General features: G+C 43.2%; 1 protein-coding gene across 2 annotated transcripts in view; it reads right to left on the reverse strand.

Moving 5' to 3' along the window:
* shq1 (SHQ1, H/ACA ribonucleoprotein assembly factor) overlaps positions 1–4,497 on the reverse strand; it is a 38,969-nt gene extending 34,472 nt beyond the window's left edge. Inside the window, exons 1-5 of one of the 2 annotated variants that reach the window (XM_031567240.2) lie at positions 4,317–4,497; positions 3,471–3,643; positions 2,673–2,737; positions 701–823; positions 333–520 (exon numbers count right to left, since the gene is read on the reverse strand). In XM_031567240.2, the coding sequence (XP_031423100.1) occupies positions 333–520; positions 701–823; positions 2,673–2,737; positions 3,471–3,613 (519 nt within the window). In that variant the 5' untranslated portion in view covers positions 3,614–3,643; positions 4,317–4,497. The remainder of the gene's footprint in view (positions 1–332; positions 521–700; positions 824–2,672; positions 2,738–3,470; positions 3,644–4,316) is intronic. The other variant, XM_031567239.2, reaches the window with a different exon arrangement.
* Positions 4,498–13,057: the final 8,560 nt, after the last annotated feature.

Raw genomic sequence — 13,057 nt, forward strand, 5'->3', positions numbered from 1 at the left:
AGCGTAGATTTGAGCTCCCTACAGTAAGAAGACTAATGAAGAGACGTAATTATTTCGTCGTATTACATCAGGTTTCCACCAATCCAAACTTTTTTCCAGATAATAAACTGCTCGGCGTAGATCAAGGCATGCTTAGCAGCACATCAGATGGTATTAATTAACCAAAAGCCATAATCCTCCCCTTTTTTGCAATTTGTGTCATCTGGCATCAATAACAAGCACTTTCTATGGGCAGAAAAAAAAAGTCCTTGATTGAAAACAACTGTGGGAAAAAGACAGAGAATGTGTGCTCCATGAGCAGCGCCCCTTAGCCAGCCCGAGTGAGGGCGTACCTGTAGCCTGGAGAACACTCCGGACCTCAGGCTGCCAAAGCCGTACTTCTGCAGCTGCTTCAGCTCCTCCTCAGAGCTCTCAGTGTACATTGTCTGCTCCACCTGCCAATCAAACTCTTCCTCCTCCTCCTCCTCTCCCTCCTGCTCCTCCTCTTCCAGGTCAGCACCTGCGCTCCCTGCGCACGGCTCTGTTTTCAGAGCAAAGGCAAGGAGGAAAGGGTGAGGAGAAAAGGAGGAGGATCAGAAAACATATGCCACAGAAAAGGAGTGTTTGAGTGACACACACACACACACACACACACACACACACACCTAAATGCACTGCGTTTTGGATGCCAGTATGAGTGCATATCTGGCCGTTCACGTACCCATATCCTCCACCAGGGGCTTGGCAGAGCGGGAGCCCTTGGGTGCCAGGAGGCTGGTCAGCATCTGCAGTCCCTCAAAGTGTTGGCCTGGCGTCTCCTTGGGCACCCGCAGCGTGAACACACCTGGAACAGACAGGGCCACAGCGGGCCCTGCTCTTTGAGATGCTGTTTGGAGACTTAAAGCATACACTGAGGTGCCATTTCATTAGAGGCTCATCTCAACAGGGTCTTGACTCGTCCTGTTTGCGGTCTCTGTTTCAGTTTCCCAGCATGCACGCAGGTTACTTCCCCGTCACGTTGATCAGCTAGTGCCTCGGAGGGTGTTTTTTGTCATTGAAAGTAAACAGTTATGTCCCCAGTAGCCAGGCATGCTAGCACATGTGTGAAATGAAAGATGTAATTATGGCTTGATGCATGCACAATTACGTTTAATTAATCAATCCGCGGGCCAACACTAATGCTTGTGGTGAGACTGCTTGTATTTATGCGTTTGCCAAAATAGCTGTTGAAAAATGAGCACAAAAACAAAACACGACACAAAAGAACATTCTTTGCTTAAGTCTGCCAGGGAAAAACCATTTCATATTCTCATGCATTTTAAACACCTAATAAAAATTTCAACACTCTGCCTGAGTATTCACCTTAAAAATGCATTATGTCGTTAATTACGTTGGCCGACTGCCCTGGAAAGACATCTCAATGATTTGTAATTACAAGTGTAAACTCACTCAGTGATTAGGGGGGTGTCATTACCAGCTGCTAGTGAATCACTTACAGGCCACGCACGCGTGCCACAGAAGGAAGTGGCAGACATAGGGGCAATGGTGTCAGGTTAAATATGCCACACGTCTTATAATTAAGACCGGTAATTGACAACTCATTAAAAGAGCTGCCACATCAGATGGCAAGGAGATTAGAGTAACGGACCCATTTGCATTCGACACTTTTATTTAGCGATTCGTAAGTGTCGTGCGAAGATGAGAGCAACACATAGCAGTGGTAACGACGTAGGCGGTAAGAGAAGGAGGAAAACAACAGCAGCGGACAACATCATTCCTATGGAAACGAAAAGGGTATGAGTGTCAAAAAGCATAAACAAGGCTTGGAGGAGAGGGCTTGTAAAAACACTGATGAGCCAAATGGGCAATAAATCTGGAGGCACTGTCTGTAATTGAGCCGCCTGCCTGTGTTTCAGCGGGTGTGAAGGAGACACCGGGGATCAATCAATTGGGCCTCGTGTGCAACACGGCCAGCACGTCTCAAGGACCTGCTGCTGCGTGCGGACTGTAACATATCCAGCGCTTCCAGATCAGTGCAGGGAATCAACGCCTTGGATTTAAGCTTCTTTACTAGCTAGCACGCAGAATTGAGTCCAGAGCGGGACTGTGCTTCTAACAACGCAAGTTGGGTCATTCCATGCCAAATCACCTAGAGGCAGACAATTTGATTTATTCACGGTAAATGTGCAAAAACTTAAAACTGCCCACCCGTTAAAAATGTTTAAAGTGGGGCCCAAGGCCGGAGACGGTGTGATTTTCCTCAGAGCCTCATACAAAACAATCACATACACAAAATGACTTTGATTGTGGGGTTATAAGCTTACAAGTGATTTTTAAGTTTTTTGTTGTACAATAACATTAACTTCATGGCTCTAGGTGATTTGACATGGACTGGCCCGGTTACATACCAGTATGCATGCGATATGCACTATATATAGGCCTATGCCTTTATATATGTGTGACAGGGAACGAGACAGTTAAGTTAGAAGTGTTTGAACAAATCCAACAGCACGTGAAGGTGGAGCTCTAAGAAGCAGTGTTGATTTGCAAAGAAAAGCAACGTTAAATGCACTTGTCAAGCTGTGGTAGGCTTTCAGGGAAACCCCCCCTTGAGGCAAACATCACTGTAGTATGATGACATGATCAGCAGCAGCAAAAACATCACACAATGGAGGCTGATAAGATGTTATTACCTTTCTCAATATCGAATGATGCTTTTTCTCTTCCATCCTCTACTATTCTTCCAGGTAAGGTCAACCTTTAGAGGGTTAGATGCAAATATACATATATAAATGTGTGTAACTGTCAATATCTTCAAATAAAACAACAGAATACAGTTAGCACATCACAGAGTAACTGGGTCATTCCATGTGAAATCAACCAGTGCCTTCCGCTTGACCCTCTCAGATTTCCCTTTGTTCACTATTATGTGTCACTATTATTATTCACTATTATGTGCCCAAACATCTGAAAGGAAGGTCTGCAAAATTATACCTCCATATTTCAAGTATTTCTATGAAAATGTTGCCTCGGAGTAACCTACCGCCTATTTTTAGAAAAGGGGTTGTGCGCCGTTTTGACAACTTCAGACTGTTATCTCAGTAACCACTGGAGATACAAGCCTAATTTATGTCATGCAAGCAGTCCAGGTTATTTACAGTGTCATCCATCAGACACCTGCCATCTGTCATGGCGGTCATGTGATGGCCAATCTTTACGACCCTCCTGGAGGGACAGCAGGAGGAGCAAATCCATCTCTTTTACGGTCTCCTCAGGACACGACCAAAGTTGACAAAAATCCAAATGTCACTAACTTCAGGAGCTAAAACGGTCTTTTGGGTGTGACAGGCCTGAAATATACATAATAAACAAATACACTGGCTGGACACCTAAATAATCAACTACCGATGACCCTCCAACGTGTTTTAAATACACATGAAACTTGTCGACATTAAAGGTGCAATCAGAGTTAAAAGGCCACACTCCCATACCTAAGGAAGTACGGCTTAGCGTAGATCTTGAAGTCCTCTCCATCAATGTAGAGGTCAAATTCTGACGTCCTGGTGTAGGGGACGCGGATCATTAGAGTAAGGAAGTCTGAATCCTGACTCAGCTCAAACGCTGGGGTTAGCATGATGCTGTTGGATCACTTAGAGGAGCAAATCTGTCAATGAAATAAATACAAATAAATTGTTTTGTGGGTTCCAGACCCCCCCCCCCCCGTCCCACATATTTTGATTGTAATCCATTTGCACTTGTGTTTAATGCATTTATTTAACTTGCTCAACATTTGTTTAGCAAAATTGAACAAATGTGCACAGCAATAAAATGTCCCAAACATAAACGAAAGCCTAAAACTATCATTCCAGACATGTCTTATATGACTTGTGCCAACAACTCCACCTTGTGGTAAGATGGATATTTTCTACACTGCAGTGTGCATATTGTCAACATGACACATTTAGCTAGCCAGCTAACTTATTGACATTACAAGCAGAACAGTACAGTTCCATATCTTCCAAAAAAGACTTGTTGTTTGGAAGACACTTTGTTTGATCTAACCTGGTTTTACAGTAGTTTGACTTAAACAGGCATTACTAGTCTAACTTACAATTATCCTCTCAGACAAACTAACTTAATGTTACAGGTAGCAACGCGTTGTGGTTTATCTACAAACACCAATGTACTAAATCACTGAAATCCCAATAGATTAGTTATCGGTCATTTCATAGCAATAGCATTCATCATGAAAGGATTATTTTAGTCAAAGTTAACATTAAACTGGCTATGGTTAACACAAGCTAATCGCTATCGTAAACAGTATTTGAAGTCCATACCTAAAGGACAATGTTGGAAAGGGATTGCCGAGTCAAATTGTCTATTTCAATGCCCGTAGTCCCATTAAATTCTGTCATCTTACTCTCAAACTTCCAAAAACAGGCACATAAAACAGCAAAACATGTACAACGTGGTTCCAGCTCTCTGCTGAGCACATTTCCCAGATATGACCAGGCGTTACCGTAATATACCATTTACATTTATTTTCCAACATTTGGATTGTGGCACGCGCCACCTAGTGTATTGGTGGAAGAACATACACACGCTTGAGCCATTGCCCTCCCCATCTCGGAGTAGGTTAGTCCTGTCATTCTCTGTGTTTCTTTGACGGAGCAGTGGACTAAAAAAATGTTTTGTTTAATTTAACTTTTAAAATGATCTAACCTTGACCCTGTCAGTGACATCAGCCTTTGAGAGTTTGATGAACAAAAAGTCTGTAACTGTAGCCAGATGATGTCATGTCAGAGATGTTCTTAAAGGGGGAAATTGCGCCTTCCTCCGAAGATTGAAATCTCCTCTTTTAGAACATCTCTGGCTATGCACTGTACCTTTGAAAGCGAATGGCCTCCTTTGGATTGAAAAGGTTTTGATGCCGCCATTATTTCAACCTATAGCAACAGCGATGATTTACAAATTATAAAAAATCTTGTAAATACTGAGAACCTGTCTAAATGTTGTATTTAAAAAGGTTCATGCAATCTTGAGGCTTTCATGGTCAGAGAGCTTACAGTGGAACAGATGCATGTGATGCAATGAAAAGGGCTGCACACTGCAAGTGGTTTCAGCATGACTGGCATGTTGCCCTGGCCTCAATACCTTTCAGATATGCTAGATACATGGATATTCCTTTTCGAAACAGTAATCTGTCCGTAAACCACCGCGAGAAAAATATACTGATTGTGTAATGAACTTACATGTTTTATGTTCACATTTCTTTCAATACAACATCTTTTCGTCTTGACTTGATACCCTGTCTGACCTGTACCTGACCTGTTTCTCATGATTTTTGGGTTATTCGGCAAGGCAATTTTAGTGTCACAAGCCTGTATTCACCGGACACACAAGAAAGGTATAATATATACATGTTTGTCAGTACGTGTGATCCCTTAAAACCAAACCTTTGACTTTAGAGTTATTGGAAACCAGTTGAGTTTAACAGAATACCTATACAGAGATGATTCTTCCATATCGTTTGGCAGTCAATACAACACCAACCTAAACCAATCATCATAATAATCACCATCAACTAGGGTAAGAGGCCAGTGTGGTTATGTAATAACCTGTTACAGGATGAATGTAATGAAATGAGTTGTAATGGAAGTAGGGATGAGAATCGAGAACCGGTTCTTTTTTAGAACCGGTTCCTAGTGAACCGATTGTTTGGAATCGTCAGCCAAATTCTTTAACGGTTCTGCTATCGGTCCTTTGTGGCGTTGCGCATGCGCAAACTTTTTTAAGTTTCTTCTTCAGACTGCAGCAAACATGGCAACTAGGCAGAAGCGTTCTAAAGTTTGGCTCTATTTCACACGACAAAAATGACACCTACGCCACTTGTAACCTGTGTAAAAAGTCTATTTCGTCGAAGGGAGGAAATACAACAAATATGAATAAGCATTTGAAAACACAGCATGGAATTAAATTACAGGAATGTCATGTCTTCGATGCATGCAGCAGCTCATAGTCTAGTAGCCAACTAGGTGAACCCGGAAATGTTGAGTACACCAAAGTTTTTTTGCAGAATGTGAAGTATGGGTCCCCAGCCGGATGCTAATTTGCATATGTTGAGCAATTTGCATAATTTGCATAATTAGCATCATTAGCTTAATCACCAATTTGACCACATATTTTGCCCTGTATGGCCAATTCCTACAATATTGGAGTCTTTTTATAGGTTTTAGAGGATGCTGAATTTAATTCATACATATGCAAATTAGCATCAAATAACGTCTCTCGTCCAATCAGAAACAGCCAAATAATTCAATAGAACCCAATTGTTTTATAATAGCAAACGTTCGCGTTTTCGTGTCAACCCATTATTAAACTGAGCATATCGTCTTTTAATCCATTATTAAACTTAGCATATAGCTACGCTAGCTTGGCTATAGAATCTTCCATTTTCAGCCCCCTACATTGAGGCAGAGGTAGTGTTTGCCTCCCCTCTTAATGTGGCTTTATGTCAGCTCAGCAAATTCAGCGATTTTGTTAGTGCCATTTGTTTCGTTGTGTAAACCAGCTTTCACTATATAGATAATCTCCATTTCCATCCAATTTAGCTGATGACGTTCAGAGTCAGACCGGTTCAGAGGCTGGTAGTCTGTCTGGGTCACAGGCTACAGCTAGCACGTCATGTACACCTCTAGCCCATCCTTTCTTCGAGGCAGGGAAAAATAAAATTACCGAGGAGAGGATCAACGAATGTCACCAAGCAGTGACTAAGTTTGTGGTGAAAGGTTTGCACCCTTTTACTACGGTAGATGCCCCAGATTTTCGTTATGTTAATTTCTAGGAACATGTTTAAATTAAACAGAATACATTTTATTTAAGTTATGTAAGTTTTATTTTAAGTTCAAGAGGAATATGTATAAATGTTTTTGGTTATTTAAATTTTTTTTAATGTGTATATACATACTGTATATGGTGTGTGCAGCATTATAGAAAATTATATAAAAGAAAATTAATGTAAATAAACCCGTTTGTGCTCTTTTTTTCACCCCTTGCCCAATAAGAATCGATAAAAGAATCGATAAGGAATCGAATCGATAAAATCTTATCAATTCTCATCCCTAAATGGAAGTGAATAAAACAAATGCTGTGAACCTAAAATCAAGATCTTAAACTACATATAAGAAAATGAAATGCCTTAACAAAGTATGAATCGTTTTGTTCTATTCACAAAGTGAAAGGCCAATGAATTAATACTGCATCAAGACCCGACACCTGTCACAATATACTTCCCATATACAACTTCTCCTTCTACCTCTTCTTCTCTATCATATTGTGCTATGTTGTTGATACTGATTCATTGTTGATACACATTAATTGTCATTCTTTTTGGGGGCCTAAGGTAACTAGGGTTTGTAACCCAATTTCTTTCCTAATCCAAGTTTGTAATTCCAGGGGGCTCTCCCACTCCCAACCCCTTCCTTTACCCTAACCTGGGTTCATATCTGATCAGTGTCGACTATCGCTGCCTCAATGACATCAGCGACTCTTACCCGCTGCAGCATATCGACGATAGACCTCGACTACATCACTGGATCCAACAGGTTCAGTTCCTTTGACCTCCGCAGTGTCTACTGGCAGGTGGCATACCCAAAGACCACTGTCTCCATCAGCCAGGGGGTTTTGGCAGTTCAAAGGGCTTTGGACCAGCCACCTTCGAGCACCTGATGGAGAGAGTGCCAGCTGGTGTTCCCCGAAGCCACCTAGATGACTTCCTTGTGCACGCTGCAGACTTTGAGAGTGCCCTGGCAAAACCTGAGTGAAGTGTGAAACCACAATACAATCGAACATTCTGTTCCCATAAGCTTTAGTGGTAATGATTTCATGACCTTTTTCAATAACAAAATTCTAACAATAAGAGAACAAATTCATAGTCTCCTCCCCCTCTATGACCTTACACCTCTTCCAAAATGCCCTATGGCTATGGCAACACCCCCTAAACCTGGTGCTCTCCTTGAATCCTTCGCACCCATTGTCCTCCCTGAACTAAACTCCCTGATCCTCTCATCTAAATCATCGACGTGCCTACTAGACCCTATCCCCACAAAACTTCTTAAACATGCACTACCGTTATTAAGTGAGACATTACTTAATGTAATGAATAATTCACTAATTTCCGGATACGTCCCCAAATCATTTAAAATAGCAGTGATCAAACCATCTCTCAAAAAACCTAACCTTGATCCTGATAATCTAGCTAACTATAGACCCATATCTAACCTCCCCTTCTTGTCAAAAATACTTGAAAAAATAGTAGCTAAGCAACTTACTTCCTTTCTACACCAAAACAAAATCGAAGAAACCCTCCAATCTGGCTTTAGAGCCCACCACAGCACTGAAACGGCCTTAGTCAAAGTCCTGAATGACCTACTAATCGCATCCGATCATGGGTGCACCTCAATACTAGTTCTCCTAGACCTTAGTGCCGCCTTCGACACTATAGATCACCATATCCTATTACAGAGACTTGAACATCATGTTGGCATCAAAGGCTGTGCCTTATCCTGGTTTAGATCTTACCTCTCTGATCGCCATCAATTCGTTCATGTCCATGAGAAGTCATCCAATCACACTAGAGTAAGCTACGGTGTTCCCCAAGGCTCTGTCCTCGGACCACTGCTCTTTTCCCTTTACATGCTACCCTTAGGTGCTGTCATAAGGAACCATGGCATTAACTTCCACTGCTATGCTGATGACACCCAACTCTACCTATCCATGAAACCTGATGAAATTGTACATTTACCCAAGATAGAAACTTGCCTGCAAGATGTAAAATCTTGGATGGCTAACAACTTCCTGCTCCTCAACTCTGATAAAACTGAGGTTATGCTTGTAGGCCCCGATCAATTGAGAATGACACTATCTAGCCATCTATCCACACTCGATGGCATCCCAACACCCAATACTAGCATCAAAAACCTTGGTGTAACTATCAACCAAGACCTCCTATTTGACTCACACATAAAACAGATCTCAAAGACATCATTTTTTCATTTACGCAATATTGCCAAAATTAGAAAAGTCCTATCCCTCCAAGATGCAGAAAAACTAATCCACGCATTTATTACTTCCCGACTAGATTACTGCAATGCTCTCCTGTCCGGATGCAGCATCAACTCAATAAAGAGCCTCCAACTTATACAGAACGCTGCTGCCCGTACACTCACCAGAACAAAAAAATATGAGCACATCTCACCTGTACTTGCCTCTCTGCATTGGCTCCCTGTCAAAAGTAGAATTGATTTCAAAGTACTCCTGCTAACATACAAAGCCCTAAATGACCTGGCTCCAAACTACCTTAAGGAACTAGTTGTCCCCTACTGCCCTCCAAGACCGCTGCGTTCCCAGAGTGCAGGCCTCCTTGTAATTCCAAGAATATCAAAAACCACAGTAGGAGGCAGAGCCTTTAGCTACCGAGCCCCCCTGCTCTGGAACAATCTCCCTGCCTCCATCCGAGATGCAGACACCCTACCTATATTCAAATCAAGACTAAAGACATTCCTCTTTAGTGCATCCTATAGCCACAAGTAATTGCGTCAACAAACCCATCACCTGCTGGGCCAGCCAGTCAGCAAGCATAACTAGACATAACTGAACACATAAGAAAAAAAAACAACGTATATCACTGGGCTACAGACAGCGTATGTTGTACCCTGCAACCCTAACAAAGCTTACGACTAAAATCTCCATATGTACCAAACCAAACTAATTGCTAAATGGCAGCATAACTAAACATAACTAATGCTAAACCAAACTAAATGCCAAACCAAACTAAATGTTAAATGCCAGCATAGCTAAACACATCTAAAACACATGCAATCAACATAACTGGGCTACAGACAGCGTATGTTGTACCGTGAAGGAGTGCGGAAGATCCCGGGTACAGCACACGGCGCGTATTGCGACTGTCACCAGCCAACTAAATACTAAATAAAATCCCTATACACCCAGCCAGGCAGCCTCTTTCTCTCTCTCTCCCTCTCCCTCTCCTTTCTTATCACATTGCTAATGCCTATAATAACCCACTCACTCTGTTCTTTTTCTTTCTCTCCTAATCTAGACTATCTTCGCCATGGGACGCTGCTGTAGTCTCTCCACCCGGTCTACCTGCAGAAACCCTCGACCAATTGCACCCACCGCCACCGCACTGCCGTACACTTACTCTACCTCATACCCTATGCTAGCATTTATATTAGTGCTGTCAGTTTAACGCGTTATTAACGGCGTTAACGCAAACCCATTTTAACGCCGTTAATTTTTTTATCGCGAGATTAACGCGATTTTTTTTTTTATTATTATTATTATTATTATTTTTTTTTTTTAGATTAACGTTCTTTTTGGCCTCGCAAACTGTGTAGTAGGCTAACGTTACGGTTTGAGTGAATGGTGAGCGCGATACGGCGAAATGGATGATAAAAAGCTTCTGAATGGAAAGTTTACTTTTAAAAGTTGTGTTGTGCAAAAGAAGCGAGCTTCACTGTTGTCTGAAAATGTCAACAGGCAGCTGGCTGAAAGCAAAAAAAGTAGTAGGCTTACCTTTTATTGGTAACTTAACTATTACGGTTCATTGTTTCTGAAATAAGAGGCCTGACTGCTATGTTCCCAGCAAACTTGAAAAAAAGAAAATATTAAGCCATGGTTTAACTGCACTATAGGCTGAGTCCTTGTTTACCTGAAATGTGCACTTTATAATTTTATTTTGTACCGCCCTGTTTGGCAATGTTGGTTTTCAATAAAATAAAACATTTGCTTAAAGCAAGCCAATCCACGTTTCCATGTTGATAGGGGCATTAAAATAAAAATAAAATGATGGAAAAAATAAATAAACTAGAATAGATACAAATTTGCGATTAATCGCGATTCATTTTGAGTTAACTATGACATAAATGCGATTAATCACGATTAAATATTTTAATCGTTTGACCGCACTAATTTATATACAATATATATTATTGCCACCATCGACATGTTTCTCTGTTCCTACTCCCCTTACCCCTGTAATAGTAACCCTATCAGCACAGTGTATATCCACTAAACTGGTCTTGTCTGTATCATGTATTTACCACTGGATGTCTGTATATATATTATGTACATCTACCAAATGCAGGCTATGTACAACACCTGTTGTTTCCCTTCCCCTTCTACCACACAACCCTCCCCCCTTCCCCCCTTCCTATCTCCACCCGGCCGACCTCAAGCAGATGGGTTCCCCCTTATGTGCCGTGGTTCTGCTTAAGGTTCCTTCCTGACTAACAGGGAGTTTTTTCTTGCCCGTGTTGCCATTGTGCTTGCACTAAGGGGGTTTCAGGCTCTGGGCTCTGTAAAGCGCCTAGAGACAATTGTATTGTTATGGCGCTATATAAATAAAATTGAATTGAATTGAATTGAATTGAATTGAAGTGTTCTGAGCCATCCGCCGAGCAGGCCTGCGTCTGCACCCAAAGAAATGTCACCTGTTCTGGCAGGGATATGGGTCTTGGTCCAGTGCTGTCCCAGGACAGGGAGCATGGTGAGCAGGTGATCACCTACTTCAGGAACTCACTCAGCCGACCAGAGAGAAACTACTGTGTCACCCACCCGAGAGCTGCTGGCTGTGGTCCTGGGAATTTGCCACTTCAGAGCCTACCTCTCTGGCTGCTGAACTTCAAAGAGCCGTAGGGGCAGCTGGCACGGTGGCTCGACTCTGCAAGACTACGACTTTGAGACTAATCTCCGAGCTGGTTGTCTCCATGCCGGTGCACATGCTCTGTCCAGGCGGCCGTGTGAAGAAGAGTGGTGTCGCCATTGTCAGCGCTGCGAGGCTCGATATGCAGCGGTTCCCGTAGTAGCTGCTCTATGGGCTGCCACCCCGAGCGATGGCGACAGCAGTCACCAGACTTCAGCAGCAGGCAGCAGCGAGCAGTAGCGAGCAGCAACCCCCAGACTGCAGCGTCAGGCAACCTGGCCATGGATGGGAATGAATCGATCCCCAGCAGCTCCAGTGAGAACAGACCCAGGATCCTGTTCCTTTTCCAGGTCCAGGCTTGGGTGGGGGCGGGTCAGCAACCGCCTTGGCCCGCCATCTCAACACTGGATCCTGAGACCAAGGCCCTGGTTCACCAGTGGCCCTTTTTCACCATCCAGAAAGGGCTCCTGTATCGGCGCTGTCAGAGTCCTGAGAGCCAGCACGACATCCTGCAGCTGTTGGTGCCTCGCCATCTGTGTTCCAGAGTTCTCCAGCTGGTCCATGACTCAGTGGGATCGGGCCACTTCGAAACCGCCAAGCTGCTTCTTCGGCTCTGATCCCATTTCTACTGGCAAGGCTTTCACCAGGAGTGTGACTCCTGCATGCCCAAAAACTGGCTGACCCCGTGTTCCCACGCTCCACTGCAGTATGGGGGCAGGTGGGGGCGCCTATGGAGTGTGTGGTTGTGGACATCTTGGGCCCCTTTTCCCACCACCGACCAAGGGAACAGCTACGTGATGCGCACTTTCGTGCATAAAAGCTGTGTGTAAACAGTTCGCCCAATAATGCCTTGCGTGTATGTTAGTGTGAGTGATTAATGCTTAATTCTGTGTCTGCATGCACATGATGGCTGCCTTGCAAATCCTGCATCTATTTGGGGCGTCATTTGTGCACGCCCTCATAACTGAACGCTACGCGTCCGTTACGCACCTGAGCGGTAGGGGCAGTAACCTCCTTGAGTGTGAGCATGTCCCCTGTTAGGTAATGTGTGTGTGTGTTAATGTTATGTGTCCCCCTGTGCCCCCTGCCCCCGTGCAGATTCCTTGTGTATTAGAGTCTCTGTCTACCATTACCCACTGTGTCCGCATTTAAGACTCTCTGCCTTCCCTGCCAGTTCCCTGAATGTTTTGTGGTTGCTTTAATGAATGGCAAGATGCCAAATAGAAGCCTTCAGCCTGCTCCGTTGCTACAACATTGTGTGCCAGCCTATTTACTCGTAATATAAACAAATGCTATCATTGACATCGTTTTCAGGTTCATAGCTCTGCTTCTCCTTGTAATAGTAACCTTGTG

This window comes from Clupea harengus, chromosome 5, assembly GCF_900700415.2.
Source record: "Clupea harengus chromosome 5, Ch_v2.0.2, whole genome shotgun sequence".
NCBI classification, from domain to species: Eukaryota; Metazoa; Chordata; class Actinopteri; order Clupeiformes; family Clupeidae; genus Clupea; species Clupea harengus.